Consider the following 24,527-nt stretch of genomic DNA (forward strand, 5'->3'; position numbering starts at 1 on the left):
AAAGTACAACGTGCAAACCTTCTCCCTCAAGATACACTGCAGATTAAAGGGCAAATTCTTTCTCTCACTCAAAACCATAATCAGTGTTTTTTCTAAGCATAACTAAGAAAGGGTTTGCAATTTATATATCATCACTTACAAGTCTTTGGAGAGAAAAGTCCTGACTTCAACCAAGTAAATTGGAACCTTGCTATTGGATTCACTTCAATGGACTCACTACTTTACAAGGACTCACCTTTAAAAGAATTTGTTTCAGTGAGTAATACACCCTCTGTACATGTCTACCTATGACCACAACTGAGTATATCCTTAATGAAAGTTATACACAAGTTAAAAACATAATTCAGGCATTTTCAAAACCACATCTTTGCATATCTTTGAAAAATTTGCTGAAGCTTAAGAGTACAGCGGAGTCCATATCCCACTTTTCAAATAGTCCACAGAAATAATTAAAAACCCCAAAATTCTATTTTTAAGAAGTATTACTGTTCATGTGGCATACAAGTTGCTTTATAATGAAAAAAGCTCCAATAAAAATCTTTTGTCTGTATCTCTGTACAAGTCTACTCCACCTGTTACTCATGTAGTGACTGCTCAAAACTTACTGATATTAATAACAAATTCATCATATTCATATATCAATTCAAATACTATTCCTTGTTATGTGAGAGTCACCATGAAGTTTCTGTTGAACATGTATAGGTCTTCTTCTTCAAATTACCTCAGTTTTGTGTAAATATGGCTACTTGCACGATTTACAGAGCAGCAGACACATTAATGTATCACATTAGTGGCAGATGGAGACAGGCTGAAATCTAGGACAGTGATTCCATTAGGAGTTTGATCATTGACTTCAACAAGCCTAAGATTCTATCACACATCTCCTGGCTACACATTCAATCTACTTGACCAGGGGCATCATGTGTCACTGGCGGACCACTTGTCTGACTACCTACCTCTTTCAGAATTACTCATAAAGCTTCCTAAAACAATTGCTTGAATGGTCATTCTTGACTTTAAAGTTTGCAGAAGTACCTTGAAAATTGCAAGTATCTCTGACTTCTCAGAATAGTTTAATACTGTGATCCAAGTACTACACAGACTTTGTCAATTATGTGAGTTGTTTTTCAAGACCCAAATAGACAGCTGTATACAGAAGGAGAGTTCCCAAGCAGATTTTTCAAGGCATTTAGTATCATTAACAGGAAACAATCCAGGATGAGCAGCCAGGGTTGGGTTGAGTGGAAACTAAGGAAACCCCAAGAATATGCTAACACACTGAAACTTTGTTAAGATCATAATAGTGAAACTCACATATGTGTTTGTATTAGATCGTGTAAAAGGCTCTAATCACTGTCTATGAAGATAATTGATATAACAGCCACAATGGGTTAGGGTAATATGTAAGGTAACACCATGATTTCTGGCGTATACAGGAACTACCAGACTGACTGTTTGTAAACTCTCAGCAGTTACTCTACGAGAACAGAACGTAAAAATCCTAAATTGTACCAATTCACTAATAATTTTGAGGCTCCAAAAGAGAGACTGCCACTATTGACAAATCACTTTTAATCAAAGCAAATTAACCTCTGCAGACCAGATGCCATTCCCATTGATGCTACTAATACAGATATACAAGTAGTACATTACATCAAATTTTGTTTATTGGTACTATTATTCAAATCATCATGTAGCACTAAAGTTTGACCCTGAAGTTCCACAGTTCAATAGCTGTCAGGATTGACAGATTAGAATAAAACAAACTGAAAACAGCAAGTTTAAAGAAGTAAAAAGAAAAAGCAGAATAAAGACATACATTATGCATTACTAGTCTCTTAAAATTGCTAAAGAAACTCTACAACACTTGCAATAATAATGGGGAATACAATTTGAACTGGTAAGAGAAGGAAACAAAATCACATGCAAATAGATTGCAGCAAGCCATTGCCAGTAAAATTCCAGCATCCATGCTATAAAACACACAAAGTCTTATCACTACCATGGGGTTTGATCCATCTCTGCAACTCTCTATCTCTGGAAGTTTCTCAACTGCCTACCTCAAACCCTCTGCCGACTGAAGTTTAATTGGTTGAACATGCTCAAAATTGTTAATCTAACGTAGCAAGCCTTAACTCCTCTGTAAAAGTTCATTGTTATTTCAAGTTTCAACTGAAAGGCACTCAAAATCTAGCTCTATCCCTGGAGAAACCTTCAGAACTATGTAAGCACAGGGCAGAGCACAGCACCATTCAGAGTGCTCATGACCAACCTGAACACAAATATGTCTGAGCAAGACTGCTCACAAGGGGTCTGCCTATTAGTGAACATGATGAATATTTAAATTGACACCTGCTATGTAAGTGTCCCAATCACAAACTTCTGAGTTTTCCTGGATGAGAAGCATTCTCCAGCCTTTGTCTTGAAGCTGAAATCCCATGCAGAGAAGCAGCTCCAAGTAAAAACAAGATAAAAAATGGTGTATTTTGAGTACTAGTTAAGGCCAGCTTTCAAATTGAGACAGAAGTGGGATTCCAGACTATGTCTGCATTTTTAATCATACAAAAAGCAGCCTCAGAGATGTAACCTCGGATCTCTACATGGACGGGTTTCCTCTTGTTTTCTTCTTCCATGTGGTCCCACTACTTTTATTGCTGACTAGAAGTCCTGGGTCTAAAGAGTTGTCTCCCAGACCAGCTCATGGCACATCACTTGTCTTGGCCCACAGGTTCAGACTGGCAGAGTAGTACCTAGAGTCTCTCAGTGCTTCTGCTATTATGCTGTTACACTAGAGATGGACTTACAGTCTTCCTCCACAAATTGTCCATCCTTATGAGAGGGCAAAGCAAATTGGTCCTGCGTAGGATGAAGAGAAGTGCCACATTTCTGGTTCCCCATACACAGAGTGGAGGGGTGGATGCATTAATTCCATCTAAGTTCAGAGGACCACTTTGTAGAGAGGAGGAAGCACAATGTCAGGTTATGAAAGAAAAGGGATGAAACACAGCCTGTGTTTGGGAAACAAAACCTGCCAGCACAGGTCGGTGGCTGCCCTTGTGGAGCAGCAAGATTTCCTTCTTAGAATCTGAAACATCAAAACAACCAAGAAACCTGCCTTACTGTATTGCAAAGAAGGAAATCATATCCCAACAACAGCCTCCAGTAACAGCAAGGCTGATTAGCATCTTCTGTGCAACCAGAACCATGCTGAACAGGGAACAATAAAAGAATGCAAAAAAAGAATGGAAAACAAACAGTGCCAGCAGCATTATCAGCCTCCACTCCACAGCTACGTGCTTCTCAACACAGGCTTTGTCGTTCAGTCTATCATCTTCCCAGGCTTCCCTGTTCTCAGTTTCAGGGTTCCCCTAAGACTGAAATCATATGGATTCTCTTGGACCTGAAAAGATCTCTTTCTCTTTTAGCAGTAGTGTCACTACTGCACCTTTAAACCATCAAACTATATATACCAATCTGACTATTTAAGCAATACACCTTTTGAAGTCAAAATTTTCAAATATCAGGCTCTTGTGCCTCTATTTTTATTTTTGTTTTCTTTTGCAGTCTGATGAATCTCTCACATAGGCCTTGGGACAGAAAAACAGGTGCACTTGTAAACATCATTATAAACTACACTCCATTTGTATTTTAAACTTGAACTAGCACAAAAGAAATTCAAAATAGCAGAGCCAAAAAAAAGGTTTATTTCCTCACTCAATGTTGTGTGCAACAGAATCAGAAGACAACTCCTGGTGAATATATTTTGCAGCCATTTACTGAAAGAAGCCTACTTTCTTGTTGAAAATCTAACCTTATACCTAAAATATAATACTGAACTGTAATTTGAAGTGAGGCTTAGTCCCAGGATTAAGAAAGAAGAAATTACAATACTTGCACTTAAAGCATATAACAACTATCACTGAAACACCTGAAAGTACTCTTCAAATACTAATTACCACAGTACTAGACTCCCTTCAGCCTTTCCAGGAGATGATCAACCTTTGGTATTCACATCACCTGTTTGAGTCTGTAAGGAATGCAGAATGAGACCAGAAGTAACCCTCTTTAATTATTATGGTAACTCCTAATTGACAGGAGTAAATGCACCCACACAGGGGCATTTTTAAGATGGTCTTTCTCTGGCAGAGCAAAAATGTGGTATCTTCCTGTAAACTACTGCACTACAGCCTTCAGTATAAAGCAGAATTAAATTAAATTATATTAAATAAACTCCACTATTAGTCAGAAATTATAAGAAAACCTAGTAGTCTTGACTACTAATCTTCTATCCTCAATTACATGTTAAAACACAGGTTTTCATTCCCCCTGCAACACTACCTTTTGAGAGGACAGGGAATAGAAATATCATCTCTGGGTGAGGTGACTTGAAATGGCCCTGTCCCACAGCTATGGCTCACATGGCTAATGCTGAAAACAAGAGTAACCATATTCAAAATATTCAAGGAACCAAGCACCTTGGTTTTGTGACTATGTTTGTCATTTAATAGATCGGTATTGGACTTTTGTATAATCAAGGTACAAAAAAGAGAAAATACCATCCATATGCATCAAATACCTTTCAGGCTTATATCTGTGATTGGTTCAAAACCCTTATGGTCTTAAATCTATTCACTCCATCCTGTATATAGAATCATAGAATACCAGAATCATTCAGGTTGCAAAAGACCTGTAAGATCATTGAGTCCAATTGTTAAAACAGCACTGCCAAGTCCACCAGTAAACAATGTCCCTAAGCACCTCATCTACGCATCTTTTGAGTATCTCCAAGAAGGATTTTAAATATCTTACTCCTAGCACTCGTCCACCAGGTAGACATATGCTAGACACTGAAATACACCTGAGTTTACAGAAACACATAAGAAAAACATATGTTGGTTTAAGATACAGAACTGAAAAGTGTGTTTCCCTCTCTGCCTTATCCAAAATGTTCTTAAGCAAGCTTTACTGGAGGAGGATGGCCTTGAGCTGATGGCACAGGGCAGGCTGCCAGGAAATCTGAGTTCTATTCCTGGCTCTCCTATAGATTTCCTTGGGCAAGGCAATTAACCTTGTGGAGTACACTTTCAATGGAAGTGAGGTCCAGTTTCTCTTTCTCCATTCACGTTTTTGATAATGAAAACGGAATTGTAGGAGCAAGAATGAGTACCTGAACTTTTCACAAACTGGTATGTTTTCTCTGTCAGGTATTCAGATGCACAGTTGCCAATAACTGTGCTAGTGAAAAAAAAACCCTCAGAATTCAAAAACTACAGGTGCAAAAATGCCTCCTGATGTTGCTGAGGACAGCCACAGTGCTCCATTTCCTCATATGTCAAATGGGCAATGAGGCTTAACAAAATCAAAGTACACAGCCAAACTGAAAACTACTATATAAAGTTCTTGAACACCCATTATCTGAGATCATAAAAAGGAAATAGCTCAGAATTTCAGTCTGCCTTTCACTAGAGGTGCTCTAATTTTACTCTCTTCATTTTTTGCCTGTTAAATTTTCCTCTTTGGACCTCAAAAAGAATAAAATATTTTCCTTTAAGGAGTCTGAAATGTCAGCTTAAGTAAAAATATTTTTAGCTAAACTGATATCTTCTAATATACCTTAACAGAAGTGGAAGTGAACTAGAGAAGGAATGAAATATCCTTTTGGTAATATAAATACAATTTAGAAAAGAAATATCACAGCTGAATTTTCTGTTGTGATGTTCTTCAAATAAATGTGCCACGTGTACTTATACCAATGAGAAAGAGGACTCTGAAATTCCAAGGAAGGCCACTATTTCCTTAGAAAAGGTCCTAAAGAAATGAAGACACATACCTCTCTGAACACAGGTGAGACAACATATTTTTAGTGATTTTTAACACATTTGGTACAAGCATGTGAGATTTTTTTTTCCCTTCCTAGAATGATGAATAGAAAACAACAAAAATACAGGAGCAAACAACAAAAAAAGGCAAAAAAAGGAGCATCTGTTAGTCATAGGAGAAAAGTTCAACAATCACCGCTTCTGTCAAAATTTTCAGGTTTTTAGAGATGATTTCTTTTACAGATCATCTCCACTGGAAAGTAAATGTATAGGTATAAAGCTTTTAAGGCTTTCAATTCATGTCCTTCATTCACTTCTTAAGTTTAGGAATTTTAAAGGAGAGACGTCAATAGTCTGGTTTTCATAAACACCCCTTCAGGCTCTTTAGACAACTGTAACAATGAACCCTCTCAGGTGACTTTCTTGCCCACACAGATGTACAACATCTTCAAGAAAGAAGGTATTTTATATTACCAAGTTACAAAATAGTATCTATGACCTTCACAAAGGAGCTTAGGTAGTTTAGAAGCCTAAATTAAAAGCAACATATGCAAATTTTTATGACATGCTTCACATGAAGCAGTAACACCTTATATATTACAGTCAAAATTTGTAAAGACTCAAAGTAACTCAAAGTGACATTATTCTTCCAAATAGAAGAAACTGAACTTTCATCTGTACTATCTTTGAAGTATAATTACAATTATAATTTCTATAATTACATAAATAGTAGCTTTTTCATTCATCATCTAGTACCTGTGACTTCAGTTTTAACTCAATCATGGTTTGCTCCAAATGGATCAGGTAGTAATTAATTTAAACAAAAACATGTTCTCATAACAACAGAATCTCTATCCTAGTCAGGGATGCACTGGTAAGAACTACATCAAAGGGGGAATATCTTACACATAGCTTTTGCTATCTAGAAGTCATACATGTGACATTTTGTTGTCCAGGTTGTCTTCCATAATGTCAAAAGTTTGCTATCTCCAGAAGAGAATTCACTACAAGAAAGCATTCTTTAGGGCAGGATGGACTATCATCTCAGAACATCCTTCACTCTACCACCAAGTGAAGAAGCCTGCACGACTTTAAGCATGTCCTAGACCATGGCTTCATAGGAGACAAAAATGACTGCACTGCATGCGAATAAGAAACAATAGTTAAATGGCTTCACATCACAGAGAGACACAATCACTATCAGACACAAATCACACATCACTATCAGACACAAATTTGACCTAAGAGACTTGACTTTGGTGTGCAAAGGCTCAATATGGTCAAGAAACATTGTCAAAACATTGATGAGTCCTCTGAGGCAACGAGATTCTCTTGGTATGCATTTCTTCAAAATTCAGAACCTCATTTTCAAAATCTTACAAGATAATGAGCATTAGGAGTCCTTGCCCTGTCACAGGCCTTTTGGAAATGCTTGTATAGAAACTTCTCGCCAGTTCCATGTTTAAGGCTTGGTATCGCTGCTAAGTCAAAATTGCACTGGGAAATAATCTGAAGAAAAAGTTATTATAAAAAAGCATTTTTGTAATGATTTTTTAAACATGATTTGGCACTGCTTAAACTGAGTTTCTGTACAAAGTGAAACTCTGCCCTCATTGAAAAGAAGCCTCAAAAATTACTCTAATAATAGTGTTGGAAGGGACCTGGAAGATCATCTAGTTCCAGCCCACCTTTGACCAGACCAGGTTGCTCAGAGCCCCATCCAACCTGGCCTTGAACACTACCAGAAATGGAGCATCCACAACTTTTCTGAGCAACCTGTTCAAGTGCCTCACCAACCCCACACTAAATAATTTCTTCATAATATCTAACCTAAATCCAGCCTCTTCCAGCTGAAAGCCATTTCTTTTTGGCCTATCATTACAGGCCCTTGTATAAAGTCCATCTCTTGTAGCCCCCCGCTTTAGGTATCAGAAAGCTGCTCTAAAGTCTGCATGAAGGCTTTTCTCTAGGCTGTCAGATTGTCTAGATGATCATGATTCATCAGATTAAGCTTCTGCTTAAGAAAATTAAGTTAATTTCTTATTATCCTTTATCTTCTACCAACCTGAAATGTGCAATCCGTACTACCCAACAGAAAAAAAATTGTTGAAAGAGAGAGGTTTTATGAACAAGTCACAGTTGTTAATTTGAGCATCAGTGACAAAAACGCACAAGCAGATACTTCACGCACATCCTGCATGTCACTGGTCAGAAGGTCATTAACCATCCTCTGCTGTCACAATCACGCAGATTCTAGAACTTCATCTATCCACCTTTTATCCATCTGTCCATCCAACAGATACACGGTATGACATCAGCCATCTCTCCTCCTCACCCAAGTCCTACTTAAGGCTGTAAAAACTCTGGACTGTTCCCTGGAGGTTTGGAGCAATCCTGCTATGCCATGCAGACAGTCTGTGGCTCAGGTTAAACAATATGAAAATGCCCAAAAATTCTACCTAAAGACATAACAAAACCAATGCAAATTAAAAACAAATACCCTTTTAATACCCTTCAGAACTATGTTTCAGATTTCTCCATTAAACTGATGCCTCTAAGCACTAGAAGCCTATGAAACTTCCAGGGCTTATCAATGCAGTTCTTTGGAACAAACATCAAAGTAATTGATTACTTAGTCTTCTTATCTACTCATAAACCTTCAGTCCCTTCCTTTCGTTGAAATTATAGGCATACACAAATTAAATACATAAAATAAAACCCCTTTGATGGCTCTTTACAAAGGGCTATGTGAGGCCATGAGCAAGACTGTTCCTGGTTTCATGAGCAGCAGCAGCAGACCTCAGTGGCAAACACCTGGCACTGATGAAGTCAATGACAAACCCTTCACAGGCTTTTGGGAATGTGAATCTCCACGCCTATGAATTTGACTTTATGCCAGTGCTACATAAAATAATTCTGCTAATATAAACCAGATTGCTTCATAGCCTTTTGCAAGCATCAAAGGCTATAGTCTACAATATGGACCACAGGAAAAGAAAACGCTGGTTCTGAGGACCTACAGTCCACACCATGCACTTTCCAAGAGGTTTTTTATTACACTCTAGCCTAGTCCTATGCATTGTCTACCACACTGCACTTCTGCAGCACAGCTTCCAATTTTGTTTCATTTGAAAGCAGTCCAGCCAATGAGTTCTGGGACTGCTACGCAATGCATAGTAAATGAGAAAAATTGGGAGTTCCATTTCCATAGCACACTCCTGATTTGACCTGACACAGTAATGTAAATGCATCCAAAGAGCTTGGAATATGTTAGTGCAATAAAAGGTCTAAAATTGAGAAGTACCATGGCCCCCATGAAAAGGATTAATAGGTGATAGGACTTACAGCCTTCAGTGAGTTTCAGACGCAGAGAAACCTACAGTGAAGTCAGTTTTACAGCAGCAGGCACTATGTTTCTTCCAAATAAGTTCATTTCCCACCTGCTTGACCTTATTATCTTCACGGCTTTTATTCAATTAGCTCTCCACATTTAGAAGGCTGAGTATTTTATTTTCAGAAAATTTTGTTGATCTTTACTACCTTTTCTATTGACAAGCATCTTCTTTCCTTTGACAACTTTGCAACGTACACATTATTGAAAAGATCATCTCATGTCTCATATGCTTGTGATAAACTGGGCTGCTTGCTCACTTCACTTGGGCTCTCCTGCCCCCTTCTCCATTTTATACTAGTCAAAAAAGATTTACTTCTCTTCTAAAAAATAATATATAAAAAAATTATACCGTGAGTCACAAACATTAAATACTTAATTTGAACCAGCAGAAAGACAGCTACCGGAATTCTACAGTGGTCTGTTAGCTCATATGTCTCTGCATGTGCATATTGAAGGAAACAGCAGAAATAATACTTTACAATTTGATGAACAACATATGACAGAGAGCCTCTAGACTCCCAAAAAAGGGGTTACCAACTTAGGAAAGTACCTGCCATGTAAAATTCTGCCCTTTCCAAAAAGAAAACAGACCTACATACTCCTTACTTTCGCTGATACGTAACTATCATCATTAAGGCTTGATATATATAAAAAATTAAAGAAGAATATAATCATTAAGGATTAAACTGAAGTATAGGTGATAAAGAGAGACATTTTCAGAGTACATGTTGGATGTCTAAACAGAAAGGATGACTCTGTACCATGTGCTTTCAGGAAAATCTCCCTTTGATTTCAAATACAAGCTTTGTTTATAGCTGGCACCATAATGGCTTATAATAATTTAACCACATTTCTTTTTAGAACAAAATATAACCTCACTCTCCACTTCATCATGCACAGAGAAGGAACCCATGAACTTAAGTTAAACTGGAAAAAGACAAGAAAGAGAGGGGGAAAAAAAGCAAAAACCATTATCATGGTCTGTAGAATTATCTTAAAGCAAACTGAAGACAGGAGCATTTTCTCTGAAAAATGACAAGAAGCAATCATATCACTGGAATAAGAAAATAAAAAGACTACACTTGCAACAGGCACATCAGCAAAGTAATACCAAATTTGAAAACATGCATTACATTAAAAAAAAAAACCAAACTGCTGTAAGTATTGGTCTCACAATGAAGTAATGCATACACCAACTAAATAACCAGTAATTCCTATATCTGCAAATCAGATCTTCACCTTACAAATATATTGAATGCTCCACTGATACTGTCCATTCTTTCTTCCCCATAAAGATACAAACATGAAAGGGAAACATTCTAGCCTACAAGATGCTACAAGCGCTATATTTAGCCCTTTTCACTGAAAATTCACCTTAGTTTCTGACCGTGAGTGCCTGGAAGAGAAAATCTTTTTAACACTTCAGACTGCTGCTTTTCCCTAAACTCTTCAACCACCCCTATTAACCTGTCACACACTCCGAAATCAGTGGGGGTGGCCTGCCTGTTATAAATTAATTATTCTTATAGACCAGATATTTCTGCTGCTTTCCCTGGGATTACATCCAAGGTGAGGATCGAGCAAGCAACACTCAGCATCCACATGTGCAAGGTTCGAGTCAGATGGAAAGAAGCAGACAGGAACCGATCCCTATTTTACTGCATGTGGCATTTGCCTACTCCAAGCTGTTTAATGAGAAGATCATCAGCATAAGAATGTTTCAATACACCACACTTTTTTCTAATGGCAGTGAGCTTCTTCACATACCCCAAAACTGCCTGACTTAAAAGCTACAGGTATAAACAACTCATCTAGTATGCAATTGTCTGTTTTCTCAAAAAAAATGTCCTGGGGTAGGTTTTGGCCAGACAACACTATAGAACTAGTTCTTAAAGTGACTCTTAAAGCCAACTTTCCTGTGTTTAGCTGCTGATACTCTGAAGAACCTCAGCTGTAGTTTTCACAGTACCTACCTTCTGGTGTTTGAGCTTTTGCAAGCATACACTTTTACAGCTCTGTTAAAGCTATACAAACAAAGTGAATGAAATGAGGGGGGAAATGACAGGACTGAAGAGAGGAAAGTGAGTGCAGAGTGAAATGAGGGATTGAAATTTTGATGGCTGGGGGTGGATTTGAAAAAAAAGTTTAAAGAAAAATGTTGACCAGGGAAGGGAAACTGGAAAAGGGAAATCATAAATAATAAGTTATAATGGAGCACACAGCCACACCTTTGAGTCTTCTAATACCCAAACAAGTTTTCCAAGTGACACACCAATAACTTTTCTCATGAAAGCCTATGCATAAGTGAAAGACATGGAAAGGAGAGGTGCACTAGGCAGACCCTTATTAGTTGTAAACATCAGTGAAAACACAGAATTTCAGGTATCCAAGACTGAAATATTTCCATGGTCAAAGAATAGAAACACATGTGTCTAACAGACACATCCACAGACTAAAAGGGGCTAGGAAGAGCGGAAAATTCTAAATGCAAGAATCTTGCTCTTTCTTGCTGGATTTTAGGAAAATATGCATGTTTCCAGGCAATATAGGACAAAGACATTTTGGGTTTTAAACACTATTTTGTGCACACTGCATCTGAATCTTATCATCTTCTGATGTCTGATGGTGCCCCTTTAACCTTTGTTACTCAATTACCGAACAAGTTATCTTATTGTTACTCTCTTTTGAAGGAAGAGTTGTGCCTCTTTTCATGCTGATAAGAGACACATAAATATTCACTCCCAGCAAACATTTAATTGTAAAGTGTCTTGAGCAAACTACCAGAGTCTAAAGGTAGGAAGCTGTGGTTAACTTCTCTGCTATCTTAACCCTTTAGTCAATCCACCAGAACAAACAGATGCAGAAGATGGATGCTCTTTTTTACAAACGGAGCAGATATTATTCTTCTCTAAAAGAATGGACTTAACAGCAAGGTTTATAACACGGCAAATAAATCTGGAAGTGTAATACCTACCCATTTTCTGGGTCGGCCTCTGGGTCGCTTTTCACCAGCAGCTTCTGCTTTCTGTAAAAGGAAAAGAAATACAACATATTTTATACCTCAGCATTACTTAACAACCCCGGTAACTAGGAACTCCTTTCCTGTAACATTAGCTACAATTATATCTCCTGGGTGGCACCAGTCCCTCCACCTAATCTATATGCTCTGGGTACCATGTGATTATGTGGATTTTCCTGGCATTTCCTAGCCAGTGCAGCCAGGCGATGCTTTTCCAGAGCCCAAGGGTGCCCCCAGCCCTGATTCACACTGTTTATGGGCATGATGGAGCACACCCACACACCACCAGCTGCTCAGTGCCCACAGCAGAGCCTGCAGTGCCCAGGCCTAGGCCAGCCCTGGAATATGCAGGCTGAGGTTGGGGATGCAGGGCAGTTCAGAAACCTGAGAATGTCCAATAACATCAAACAGTCTTTTGCAGGCTATCACAAAGTACTTGAAGATACTAAATTAAAAATTTACCCTCATTCAAGGCTGGTTGAAGCAGTTTATAGCAGCTACAATTTCTTTTTTAGTCTCATGTTCATGCACAAAATGGATTAGGCCAGAGTAACACCATGAACATGTCTGTGTTCATATTCGGAAATAACTTCTCTACTTTCCACTTGAAGTTATCCAGGTAAAAGCTGTAAGTAAACTTTTTACTGTCCAAAACACACCTTCCCTTTCCAGGTTTAAGGAAATAGCATGGAAGCAGGCCTAAAAGTGACAGCTATATTTATGTAAGCCCATTTATGTTGTTCTTGGAGCTCAATGTAAAGGAAGTATTGGTTCTCCTACCAACTCTTCCATTAATTCAATATGTGACATTGTGAATACTACTGCTGCTACTACTTATGCAGTACACTAAAATACATAGAGTTTCAAATGAAAAAATCAGGTTATTTTCCCTGGATAGGCTATGCTCATCCATACATCCCACCAGGTAAATAATCCTTTGTTTCCACTGAGAGTGATGAGGATTTTGCAACCCCCTTTAGTCAGGGTAGAATTTGCCACATACAAAGTCCCCAAAAAAGAAAAATTCTAGTACACGTGAATTGCTTTTTTATTCCAGTTGACTGTATGTTTATTTGATTTGCCCTTAGAAATCAACTGTGCCATTACATAAATCACTTGCTGGTCAATCTCTGTAACATGTACTGTAACCTAATGCTGTGTAAATCGGATCTCTTTAAAAGAGAACCTGAGCCGAGGAACTAGTGTAGAAATCTCTACAAAAAATCTGCCCTGTGACTTAAATGCAATTACTTTGCAATAAATACTTTGCCAATAAGAAAACTGTGAAAAATAAAATTCACACTCCTAAAGGGCAAAATTATCACTCAGACTTGTTAAGAGTAAACTTGAGCTTTAATCATTTATACCAGTGTTACATGTAAGGTGAAACCCTCTTATGAGAATACTTGTTAAAGTGCATTTACTTTATCCTGTAGCTGTGTATTTCAGAGTTTTGTTTCCTGTAAGTATTCAATTCTTTATACCTTGTAGCTTGAAGGATGCAAAAAAGCCATGTGGTTTAGTTTTGACAAGCTGTAGACCTTTGTGTCTATGTTTAGTTCATGAAACACTGAGCATAAATCTTAAAAGAAAATATTGGTTAAAATTGTTCTTAACAAATCAACACCTGACATTTTATCAAATCACTAATGCCATTTATTTTCTTCTGTGTATTACCACATCTGAGGGAAAGACTCTTTTCCAAAACTCTATTAAAAAAGAATTAACTTTCTGGAAATAAAACCTACCTTGGTCTCACATTTAAAGTTCCTACAAACCTGACAAAAATTGTAAGTTTAACTATAGCGTATAATCTAGTCTGATGGGAAAGAGAACACAAGAGATTTCTTTGAATAACTAATCTTTGCTTCCTGCCATAAACTGCCACACAGTGTGGCTCCTTGCCGTGAGTAGTGCTGTGCTTTACCACCAAGGAAGGTCCATGCCAGAAGAGACTAGTGTTTCTGCTAGCTTGGGTATTGGTTTGTCAAGTACTCGGGGACCTTTCAGATTGAAAGGCACTATATTCCTGCTGTATATGACTTCCACCTCATGTCAGAAGAAAAACATTTCCATAGTTTTTATCAAAACCAAATCTTTCCCAGAGGTGAGCTGAACAAACAGTCAGGCATGCCAGAGATGATTTGGTACTGAGTGATTCTGTAAGTAAACAGCAAGGTTTTCATAGACTAAACTACAGAAAATGAATGACAAGAACCTCCAAAGTGGACATTTGTATCTCCTTTCCAAGAGAAGAAAAAGACAAAACACTTGTGGAACAACCAAAAGTAGTAGTGCCAGTATAATGGTAATAATAGACATGAAGTTTAGGAAAATATTCCACCTTCTTCCCTCTGGATTAGTTTTTAGTTTGCATTTTGCAAACACGGCCTCTATTTTCTCCAACAGCACAAGACTGTCTTTTAATTTAAGCACTTGAAGGAATGTTTTACTGCATGTCAGATCAATAATGCAATGTTTTTCCATATAATTTTCAATTAAGAGAAGGAACATATAAGTGCCAAAAACACTGCCTTTCTTCTGAACAGGTATTTGCATCATCAGAAACATACCAGTCTATTGGTTCTTTGCTTTAATTAAAGTGTTGCCTCTGAAGCTAGAGGAAAATCCAGACAGCACTCCAGGCCACCCAGAGGTGGTGCTTAGTCAGGCTTTTTTTAACATTTGGTGCTATGCTATAAGGCATAACCTTGCTCTATACAGCTATGGCGTGAAATCACCAAACTTAAAGGGCCAGGTATGTTATCAAACACAAAATTTATTTAATAAAAAAATGACATTTCTTATAAACAATAAAATGAATACATCATTTTTCCTATATCACATTTTAGGAACAGAACTAAATTGACACACTTTTAAGGCCATGACCTATATAGGAATGTTCTCTATTTATCCCAGGTGAAAAAGATTGGCATTCCAGTCACTGCTGTCTGCAAGTGAGCTAACAGTCCCCAGGCAGACTTGCAATCCACCTAAACCCTTACCACAGGTCCATCAATCCCTGCTTCCAAACAGCTCCTGTCAACCCTCAGACTTGACTGCCCATCACCTCTGCCTCCTTGATGCAAAAACGTGCTGTGCCCAGACAGAAACTGAGGCTGTACTACTGAAAGCAATTAACAAGACAAGACAAGTATAAATAATTGAATGGCTATAAATCACTCTTTGGGCATATATCTATTGTGAAGGAAGACCGCAAATGCAACAGAATCCAAATCTGAAGAACTCTACTTTGCAAACTGAACTGTCGGAGATCTCAATCAAAGTATGTCAAAACTCTAAGTCAGGGGAAATAAGCAAGAGTTTGGGAGGAAGATCACCATTGTTAGTGTCAAAAGACCTTGCCCAGGAATGTGCTCCTCTCATAAAAACCCCCAGTTATTTAGTAAAAAAATACTCTTAAAAAAACCTTAGGCGTTGGCTAAATACAAAAATAACACACTTTCCATGTCCTGTTTTATGTATTTTAATTCTAAACAAGAATCAGTCTGCTGCTTTTCTCATCTTGCTCAAAACACCTGATTTTGAGATCTCTTATTTTATCAGTGCAATAACTATGCTACAATCACTAGATAAATCTGATTGTGTTTTTCCTTTAAGCCTGTAAGGACTGCTGTTGGTGAAAATGAATGAAGCATGGAGGAGCCAACCAGATTTTCATGAACCCATTTAGGGCAGAGTCCTGGTCACATGCACTTTTCTGCCTTAGTTTGTTGTTTTTTGTGGGTTTGTGGTTTGGTTTTTTTTTGTTTTGTTTTTACCTTTGGACTGCTTAACCCAGGGACATGCATTTCTACATACCAAACTCTGGCCATGTAATACAGTGACAGCAGCAAGTGTAGTCACACACAGGATCACAAGTTCTGATTTTCAGAAGATGATATATCAAGTTCTGCAGATATTTTCAGTGAATCTCACTACATCAATAACTACAACAAAACTCAACAAATTTTAACTGAAGGTAAATTTTACCGAAGAGCTCTTACCATTGGATATTCCTGAGACATCCCTTGACAATATCTTTAAAAACAAACACATCGTAACTATCACTCCTTTTTTTAACCTGGCAAATGTGTTCCCTGCTTCCAACCTGGCCAGTATTTATACCTATATAGTATTTTTGTCAAGCCAAACTATTGGCACTAAACAGAGAAAAGCCCTTGAAAGGGAAACAGCTCAGCCTAATAAATAAAACTCAACCACAGAACACCCAGGAAATTAAAAAGGAATATCCCCACTAGGATCTTCCTGGAAAACTAGTTGTGCTTTAGGGGAGAAAAAAATCACTTCATATCTTGCTATGTTTTTACAAATATTTTAAATGAATAACAGAATAACTGGTTTGAAGACACAGACTGCAATATCAACCCAGTTGTGGGGACTCAAATGCAAGGTGATAAGGAGTCTTTTTGTATCTATCTCTTCTCATCTGTTAACACATTGTGTTGTTTCTGTTTGTGAAAATTAAATTGAGAAATGGTTTGGTCCTCTATAAAATGCAGTTTACCTTCTGTGTCAAATTTATAACAAGTTAGGCATGTGTGATATGCAAGCCTTTAAAAAAAAAACACCAAACCTAAAATTAGAGTAATTGCCACATTATTAGCTGTACAGTTAGTTTTGCAACATTCTGTATGCATTGTCAAGTTTCACATTGCTAATTTCCTAACAAGCACAGTTTGTTTTCCGATGCCCCAAGGCCAGTTTACTAAAACCAAACACAAGCTTTGAAAGCTCAAAAAAAAATCCTGTGAACCAAGAAATTTTAAATACAACACAACCATGATTCCAGGGTAAATTGTCCATCAACTGATTTAAGGGTATTTCCTTTGCAAAGTATAACAAAACAAAGCCTCAGTTCTGGAGTATTTTTAACTCACTGCTCGTTTGTGCAATACATTTTTAATTGTGATGTGTAATGCTTTGCAAGAGAACACCCAATCAATTAATCATGAGAGCCTTCTCATGGCTGCTCAGTGGGTTCTCCTGGTCGACGTTTATCTAACATGTGAACACTAAAGCATTTCAATGAGCTCCCTTTGAAACACACAGGGCACGCACTATTCTTTAGAAATTCCAGTTGGTTGTATAGTACCCAGGTTCACATGTAGAGGGGCTTAAGCTAAGATAGACAGTTCTCTTTCTGAGAGTTGAGACAGACTGCAGAAAGTCTTAATAAAATGTGCATATGCATATGTATGTGTAAATATATTTACCACAAAATCAAACATATGACTCATTTGAGGTGATACCCTCACCACCAAAAGAAGTTTTCTTACAGTGCCAAAACCTTCCCAATCATATAACTGTTAGAAGAACTACTGGAATTAATATTACATTAAAAGATACTTTGAGATGCCTGGTGAGCAGCTGAACCATTTCACAGAGGGTTAACTATCAATTTGGAAAAAGAGCTAAAATATTTATTTGAAAGATGATCCAGTTGCTTTCTTCTAGTAAGGCTTTATAAGTGTTTTACGTTTTAGAGGATTTATCAAACATTTATATACTTTGCCTATAAACCTAGAAACCAGTAAGATTTGTAATTACATAACCCTCAAAGGGTTTTTTTATTAACAGAAAAGATATGTGGCCTTTGGTCAATTTTTTACATTAGCAACACCCAAAAGGGTTTGCTTTAATTAGAGCAGTAACTTGAGGCATTCTGAAAATCAAAATATTACAAGGAAATTGCTCAGTTTGTAAATTAGATTAAGAAAACACAACTATGTACCAGAATCATCTGAAAATCCTTGATTTGATAAACCTACACATATATGAATGTTTTTAAGTTATTTTCCATTTATACTGATTTCCAAATCACTCCCATAAATTAAATAATGTTAATATTTCTTTTAGGAGCATTTTTTAAAAACACATTTCTACAAATTACTTAAAATCTAATCTTATTACAAATATTTCTCCTAGGAAAGCCAATACTCCTAGGAGTTATACTTAAAATACTAAAGCTCACATTTTGATTTGCTGGACTAATTTAAAAACTGCTCTCTCTCTTTACAGGAGTGACATTTAAACTATTTTAAAGTTAATCTGAGGAACACTTTTACTGTATAGAGAAAAAAAATCAACATTTTAAGTACATTATCTGGAAGAATGGCTTCGACATATTGTAAATACTTTACCTGTAAAGCATTTTTCACTAATTCGTCAATTTCTTGGTAGAATATACTGATTTTTTTCCAGATCAGAAAATGAAAGATGAAAAAAAACACCAAAAAACTCCCCCAAGACTCCCCCCACCCATTCTGAGCTTAAGGAGTTGGAAAAGTACCTCAAACAAATGTTGAAAACATTTTAAACAAAACAGACACGAAACCATAGTCACCTCCTAATGAATTAATATTTATCAGTAGTTGCTATAGTAATTTATAACACTGAAAACTATCAAACTTAATATGGTCAGTACCATAGGCATATTGAAAAAATGAACCATAGTTAGATAAGGACACAAATACCTTTCACACATTTTGTCACAGACCTCCTTAAAAGACACTAATACACTTAAGCACTACAGTTAACGACCAGATTTTGTAAGCTTTTGTTTTCAATACAGTACCTGTAAATTAGTGCTAACTGCTGTATAACCATCAACATAAACAAATCTCCCATATTTGTTTTCAAGCCTATACACAACTATTTGCCTTCACCAAGGTATTTCCTAGAGAATGGGATAATTTGTCTTGATAGTAGTTTTTAATGCTGTGCTTTCCCCAATTCAAATAAAACTAAGTCACATTTTCATGCTGTATTTATGATGTAAAGTCCATGCACTAAATGCAGTGACGTCAGGGAGCTTCTCCTATAGCTAAATGCATTTGGAACCATCAGAATAAAAGTTTGCTCCCATCATCAAGCAGAAGTAGTGGTTCAGAAGACCAATAGCACTTCCAGTAAAAGTCTCTTTGAAACTGATTACTAAACAAGATCTAGCAGGCTTTTACTGTAACTCACAGTTTACTTTATCATCAGATTTTAAAGTCGTAAATTTCAATATATGAACACGTAATTGGATTTACTTCTAATTAACATAAGTTTGACAAAGCACTTAGCTTTAATATACAGATTTGGTCTGTAGTAGTAACAACTGTAAGTGGGTAAGAGATTAATCTTCCTCTTACAAAAATCTTAATTAAGAAAATAATATCCTTACTATTGACTTCCTTACTAGATATAGAACATTCCAATGGTTTCTTATCGAATATATTATTATTTCATTAATCTGTACACTACTCAGAAAGCAAGCTGCCCTTATAGGTTCTGTACTTAGGGTCTTCATGTTAATTCTAATTTTAAAAATGCAAAATTCATGCTTTATGTAGCTTCCATTATTAAAAGGGTTCCAAGGGTTGACATAAATAATTGGATTTTTTGCTACCAGCTGATGAAAAAAATAGCATTAGTAACTCTTTCCCTTTAATCATCTCACCTTCTGAGCTGCTTTAGAGGGACTCTTGTTTTTGCTTCCTTTGGGTCTTCCTCTTGGTCTTTTAGGAGATGGTTCACCAGTTGGTTCCTAAATACAGGAAAACATGCTATTGTGGCAAAAGGCAACAACTAATCCAGATGATCTGAAGGATAAACTATAACTAAGAAGTTGCTTTAAACATATGAATTAATAGTATAAATATGCAACTTAATATTAAAAATGCAACATGAAAAATTGAACAACTTCAGGTAAAGGAAAAAATGTATTTTGCACAATAAAAGAGTTCAACTTCCCTTATAATTACATAAAAAAACCTTTGAAAAGTTTGCATATTCTCACATGTAAGTTATAGGAGGAAACACATTTTTAAAAGAAGATGGCTATGATTTTCCTGTATAAGAATGGTTATCCCAAAACAGTACAGTTATCCATTTAATGGCAATTGCATTTCATTATAGCAAGACATAATTATCACATGTAATTTCTAGCACAAACACTTTTGGGGGAAAAAAGTTACATAATAGAATACTGTAAAGTAATCTGAGATTATTTCTCCCTCAAGGTCACAAATATTTGGGGTGGGAAGAATTTTTTTCTGTTGTTCTGCAGTCGGCATTATATTCACACCTATTCTAAAGATAATTAATTTGTATTAAAATAAAAATATAAAAGTTTCTTTAAATATGAAACCAGTAAGCCCAAAAGCTCCACCAAAGAAAAATCTGAAACAAACCCCCAAATCTAAAATGAGTCGACAGGAACACCGATTATTTTAGCTATTTTCTTAACTGGTTCCTTTGCCTAACAGTAAATAACCAGTCCTTAAAACTGGGTATGAATTACTAAGAGTTTAGACTCCAAATATTTATTCAGTGTATCATAAACACTATAAAACTCTTCTGGTCTTAAATATTATACATTTCATTCAGGTTACAGGATGTGGTAAAACTAATTAAATGCAGTTTGCTAACTGAAACCAGTTTAAACCCCTTCAGCTTTTATAACTCCTGAGTAAGTTAAGGGAGGCTGGCGAGAGGACTCCCCAGTTGCTCCAGCCCAGTGGCGAGCCTCGCAAGCACCGCACATGTGGACTCAGCACGTTGAAGGAGACTCGCTTTTCGTTCACTTCCATACATTCAAATGCCATAGAAGACTGGGGGGGAGGGAGGGGGGGGGAAAATAAAGGGAGCTCCGGCGCAAGTCCGCAGGGCCGGTGGGTCCGGGCTGCTGAGGCTGGAAGAGGACAGCGAGGGGGTGAGGCAGGAAGGCCGACAGAGCTCACGGCCGGTCCGGTGGAGTGAGTGTCACCGACTGCCAAGTGAGAAAACCAGGATCTCTGCTTTTATAGCTTTCAAAAAAGTACTTTCTGTGCAATTTACAGAACCACATCGGAGCGGGGGATGGGGGAGGAAAGAAAGGCAGATGTGTTTCCCCCAGCTCGGGGCTCTGCTGCTCAGTTCCCTCTGTGTTTCGAGACCCTCGAAGGCTCTCGTGGCAGTGGGGCTGACAAAAATGAATGGGAATAAACATGTTTAAAGCCCGCGGAAGCTCGCTTTGAAATAAGCTCCATGAACAGCCCCACTCCTCAATCGTGACCTCCGAGAGAGGCAGGGAAAAGGCTGCGGGCGGCTCCGCGCTGCCCTCGCCGAGCTGCGGGATTAATTGGTTGCATCCGCAGAGGCAAAATCCCCCTTCGTCGGCGCCGGCGGAGGGGCTGCAGAGCGCGGGGGCTCCCCCCAGGCCCCTCAGCCGGCGGCGGGGGCTGAGCGCGGCTCGGCAGCTCCAGGCGATGCGACAATAGCACTTCGGGAAAGGAAGGGAAGGTGGTGGAAGGGAGAGGGGTGTGGGAATAATGCACCCATCTAGCAACCTTCGCGTGGATTCAGGTCTTGCAAGTCAAAAAGAGGAGTCCAGCGTGTCCCTTTCCAGGCCCGGGAGAAGGCTGTGTGTGCGGGTGGATAGAAGCAGAGGGCTCCGCTCCCCGCGCCCAGACTCGGCAGCGTTCCCTTCCCTTCGACCTCCCTGGGAAAACGCCGGAGCAAAGGCAAAAGGTGCTGCAAATGCAGGGTAAGCCCTCTCCGGCTACCTCCCCCACCTCCATCGGCAACGGGGGCATACGATGCATACGATGACGGGGGCGAGGGAGGGAGGTGAAAAGGGGGGAGGGGGGGAAAGGCGCCGGAGGGGGGAGCGGGGGGGGAAAGGCGAAAAAAAACTACGCGACTTTCTAGACACCCTTCTCTCCCCCAGCCCCAGGATCTAGGGGCAGTCAGGGGCTGGGCTGGTCAAGATCGGAAGCGGCAGCAGCGCCCGGTGGGACCCGACACAACGCACACACACACTGAGCTATTGCGAGGGCTGAGAGACCAGGGACACAGGAGAGCCCTATTCCTTTACTCCTCGCTTTCGCAATTTCAAAATCAGCTCGAAATGACCCAGCGAGCGCTGGTTGGTCGGTGCCGCGCTGCTCCATGTTCCCCATTTACATTGAAAAGCCCCAGCTCGCTCCCTGCACAATAGTGAAAGTCCCGAGGAGGCTCCGCGGCTCAGCCACGGGCAGGCAGCGCCCCGTCGCTCCGGGCCCTGGGGTCCCCTCGCCGGGGCGCCCAGCGGAGCCCCTCGCTGCGCCTCTGCACCACCTCGCCAGGAAGCAGGGCACAACAAAGCCCCCCGCCCCCTCGCCAGGAGTCCTTCACTTGCAGCACAATACGTACAAGTACATGCCTGTAACACTGTAGATCTGCGGCTCTACGTATCTATACGGTACTGACCTGTGGCTGTTTCCTGGGTCTGCCTCGTCCTCTCTTCTCAGGCTCTGCTGTTGCAGGTTGCTCCTGGGCAGCAGTGGAAGGCTGACCGGGTCCCTCACCTCGTGCACTCATCGTGGCTTCTGCTCAGCCTGAAACCAGTCTCTCCAAAGCACCTTGGAAGGGGGGGAATCAAACCGAGCTCTTGCCGCTTTTGCTGCTCGCTGCCACCACCACACCGGACGTCCTGGTGCTGCCAAAAAGGAGAAGAGAAGGGGAGGAGGAGGAGGAGGTGATGGTGGTAGTAGTGCTGGTGGTGGTGGAAGAGGAGGGGGAATAAATCTCTCTTACAATTTAGGAATGGTTAGTAACATGAAGCAATTCAAAATAGGGGAAGTTAAGGGGGGGGGGGGGGGGGGGAATGGCAGAGTTAATTGCAACCCTAGAAATGCAAGGAGAGAGGGAAAACTCCGAGGACAGTCGGGAGCAAACCAAAAAGGAGAAGGGGGAAAAAATCCTACAAATTGAAAGCAAGTGATGGTTATCGCGCTTAGATCGGATCAGGACAAATTAAGATAAGACACACTGAAAATGGACTGAGAACACTGCACAATTTTGCCAGAAGCATGCACCCTGGGAAGACGGGGATTTCGGCAGCAGCGGGAGCAGCGCGCAAAAGGAGCGATCACTTAAAAAATAATAATAAAACGATTTGGGAGATTGGGAGGGGAAAAAAAAAGGGGGGGGGGGGGGGGGCGGGCCTGAGTTCGCGTCCGTGATGCGAGCTGCTGGGACTGGAAATATTATGCGAGTCCTGCCCACGGACTAAACTAGAATGAGGGTAAAGGAAAAAAAAAAAAAAAGAAAAAAAGAAAAGCCACCTTTACCCGTGGGTAGAAAAACCAGGAGGGGGCTGTGCGGGGGAAAAAAAAAAAAAAGAGAGAAGGAGGCAGAGCGAAAACCCGGCGATGGGGGGCTGGCGGCCGGCCAGATAAAACACGAGCAGCACGGCAGCCGGGGCAGCGGCGGCACAGCGCGCCGCCGCCTCACGTGTCCCGCACCGGCCCGGCCGCGCCGCCACGGCAGGTTTAAAGGGCCAGGCCGGGTCCCGGTCCCAGTGCCGCTCCTGGCGGGGGCGGTTCAGCCGCCCGGCACGCACCGCGGCCGCGGGGTTGCCGCTGCTGCACGTGGGCGCCCCGCGGCCCGGAGGAACAAAGGCGGCCGGGCCAGGGCCGGTGCTGGGACGGGCCCGCCGCGCTCTGGCCCGGGCAGCGCGGCGCCCTCGCCTTCGGGGAGGCGCTGCCGGGACGGCACGGGCTCGGCGCCCCGCGACACGGCCGCGGTAAGATGGGGGCGGTGTAACGCGACAGCGGGTCGGAGCTGTCCTGCTGGGAGAGTGACGGCGTGGGGAATGACCTCTTGCGGAGAGCCCTGCCCCGACATTGTTCTTCCCGTGGGCACGACGGAGCTGCAGGCGGTACCTCTTCCCGGACTCCGTAAGAAGGGTTGTCCAGCAGCCCTATCCCTCGCCGGCGCTCGGTCCTCTCCCTCGCAAGTCATGGTCAGGCGCCCCTTCACTGTGGCATACAGCGACGGCCGCGAGGACCAAGGAGGACTCCGCTGTCTCTGCGTCCCCCAAAGAAAACGGTCGCACCAGGACTTCATGTGCGACTGAGACATTTCGTCCATCCCACACCTCCCTCAAGGTCTTGCGCTTTGGCTCAGAGCCACCTCTGTAACTGTCAGATCGCATCCGTCCTCCCCTACTCAGAGGTGGACAAGTACAGGAGAGCTCTCAGAAGGAAATAAAAAGTTGCATTATCATATATAATACTGAAGAGGGCAGAGATACTTTTGCAACATTCCTGCTGGCTATCCAAATACAGTCAGTTGTCTTGATACCTTATAAATTCCTACGCATATATAGATAAATATGGAAACACGCAGGCAAAAAGGTACTACAGTCAAACATATGGAGTCATTGACCAGCAAGGGCTGTGCTGAGAAGACAGCTGAGTTATTTTCTGAGGAACAGAAAAAGTACACTGCAGACAGATGTGCTAAAGAAGGAGTAATCCTA

At 40.2% G+C, this 24,527-nt stretch overlaps 1 protein-coding gene across 2 annotated transcripts in view; it reads right to left on the minus strand.

Moving 5' to 3' along the window:
• The window catches only part of HMGA2 (high mobility group AT-hook 2), a 108,474-nt gene extending 85,349 nt beyond the window's left edge, over positions 1–23,125 (minus strand). For both annotated transcript variants that reach the window (XR_011697487.1, XM_071552279.1), the window contains exons 1-3: positions 22,472–23,125; positions 19,701–19,787; positions 12,188–12,238 (exon numbers count right to left, since the gene is read on the minus strand). Coding sequence is in view for 1 of the 2 variants with exons in the window: in XM_071552279.1 (XP_071408380.1) it covers positions 12,188–12,238; positions 19,701–19,787; positions 22,472–22,582 (249 nt within the window). In the remaining variant the exon portion in view is untranslated. The remainder of the gene's footprint in view (positions 1–12,187; positions 12,239–19,700; positions 19,788–22,471) is intronic.
• Between the last annotated feature and the right edge of the window lie 1,402 nt (positions 23,126–24,527).

The sequence above is a fragment of the Pithys albifrons genome, chromosome 3, assembly GCF_047495875.1.
Source record: "Pithys albifrons albifrons isolate INPA30051 chromosome 3, PitAlb_v1, whole genome shotgun sequence".
Lineage (NCBI taxonomy): Eukaryota > Metazoa > Chordata > Aves > Passeriformes > Thamnophilidae > Pithys > Pithys albifrons.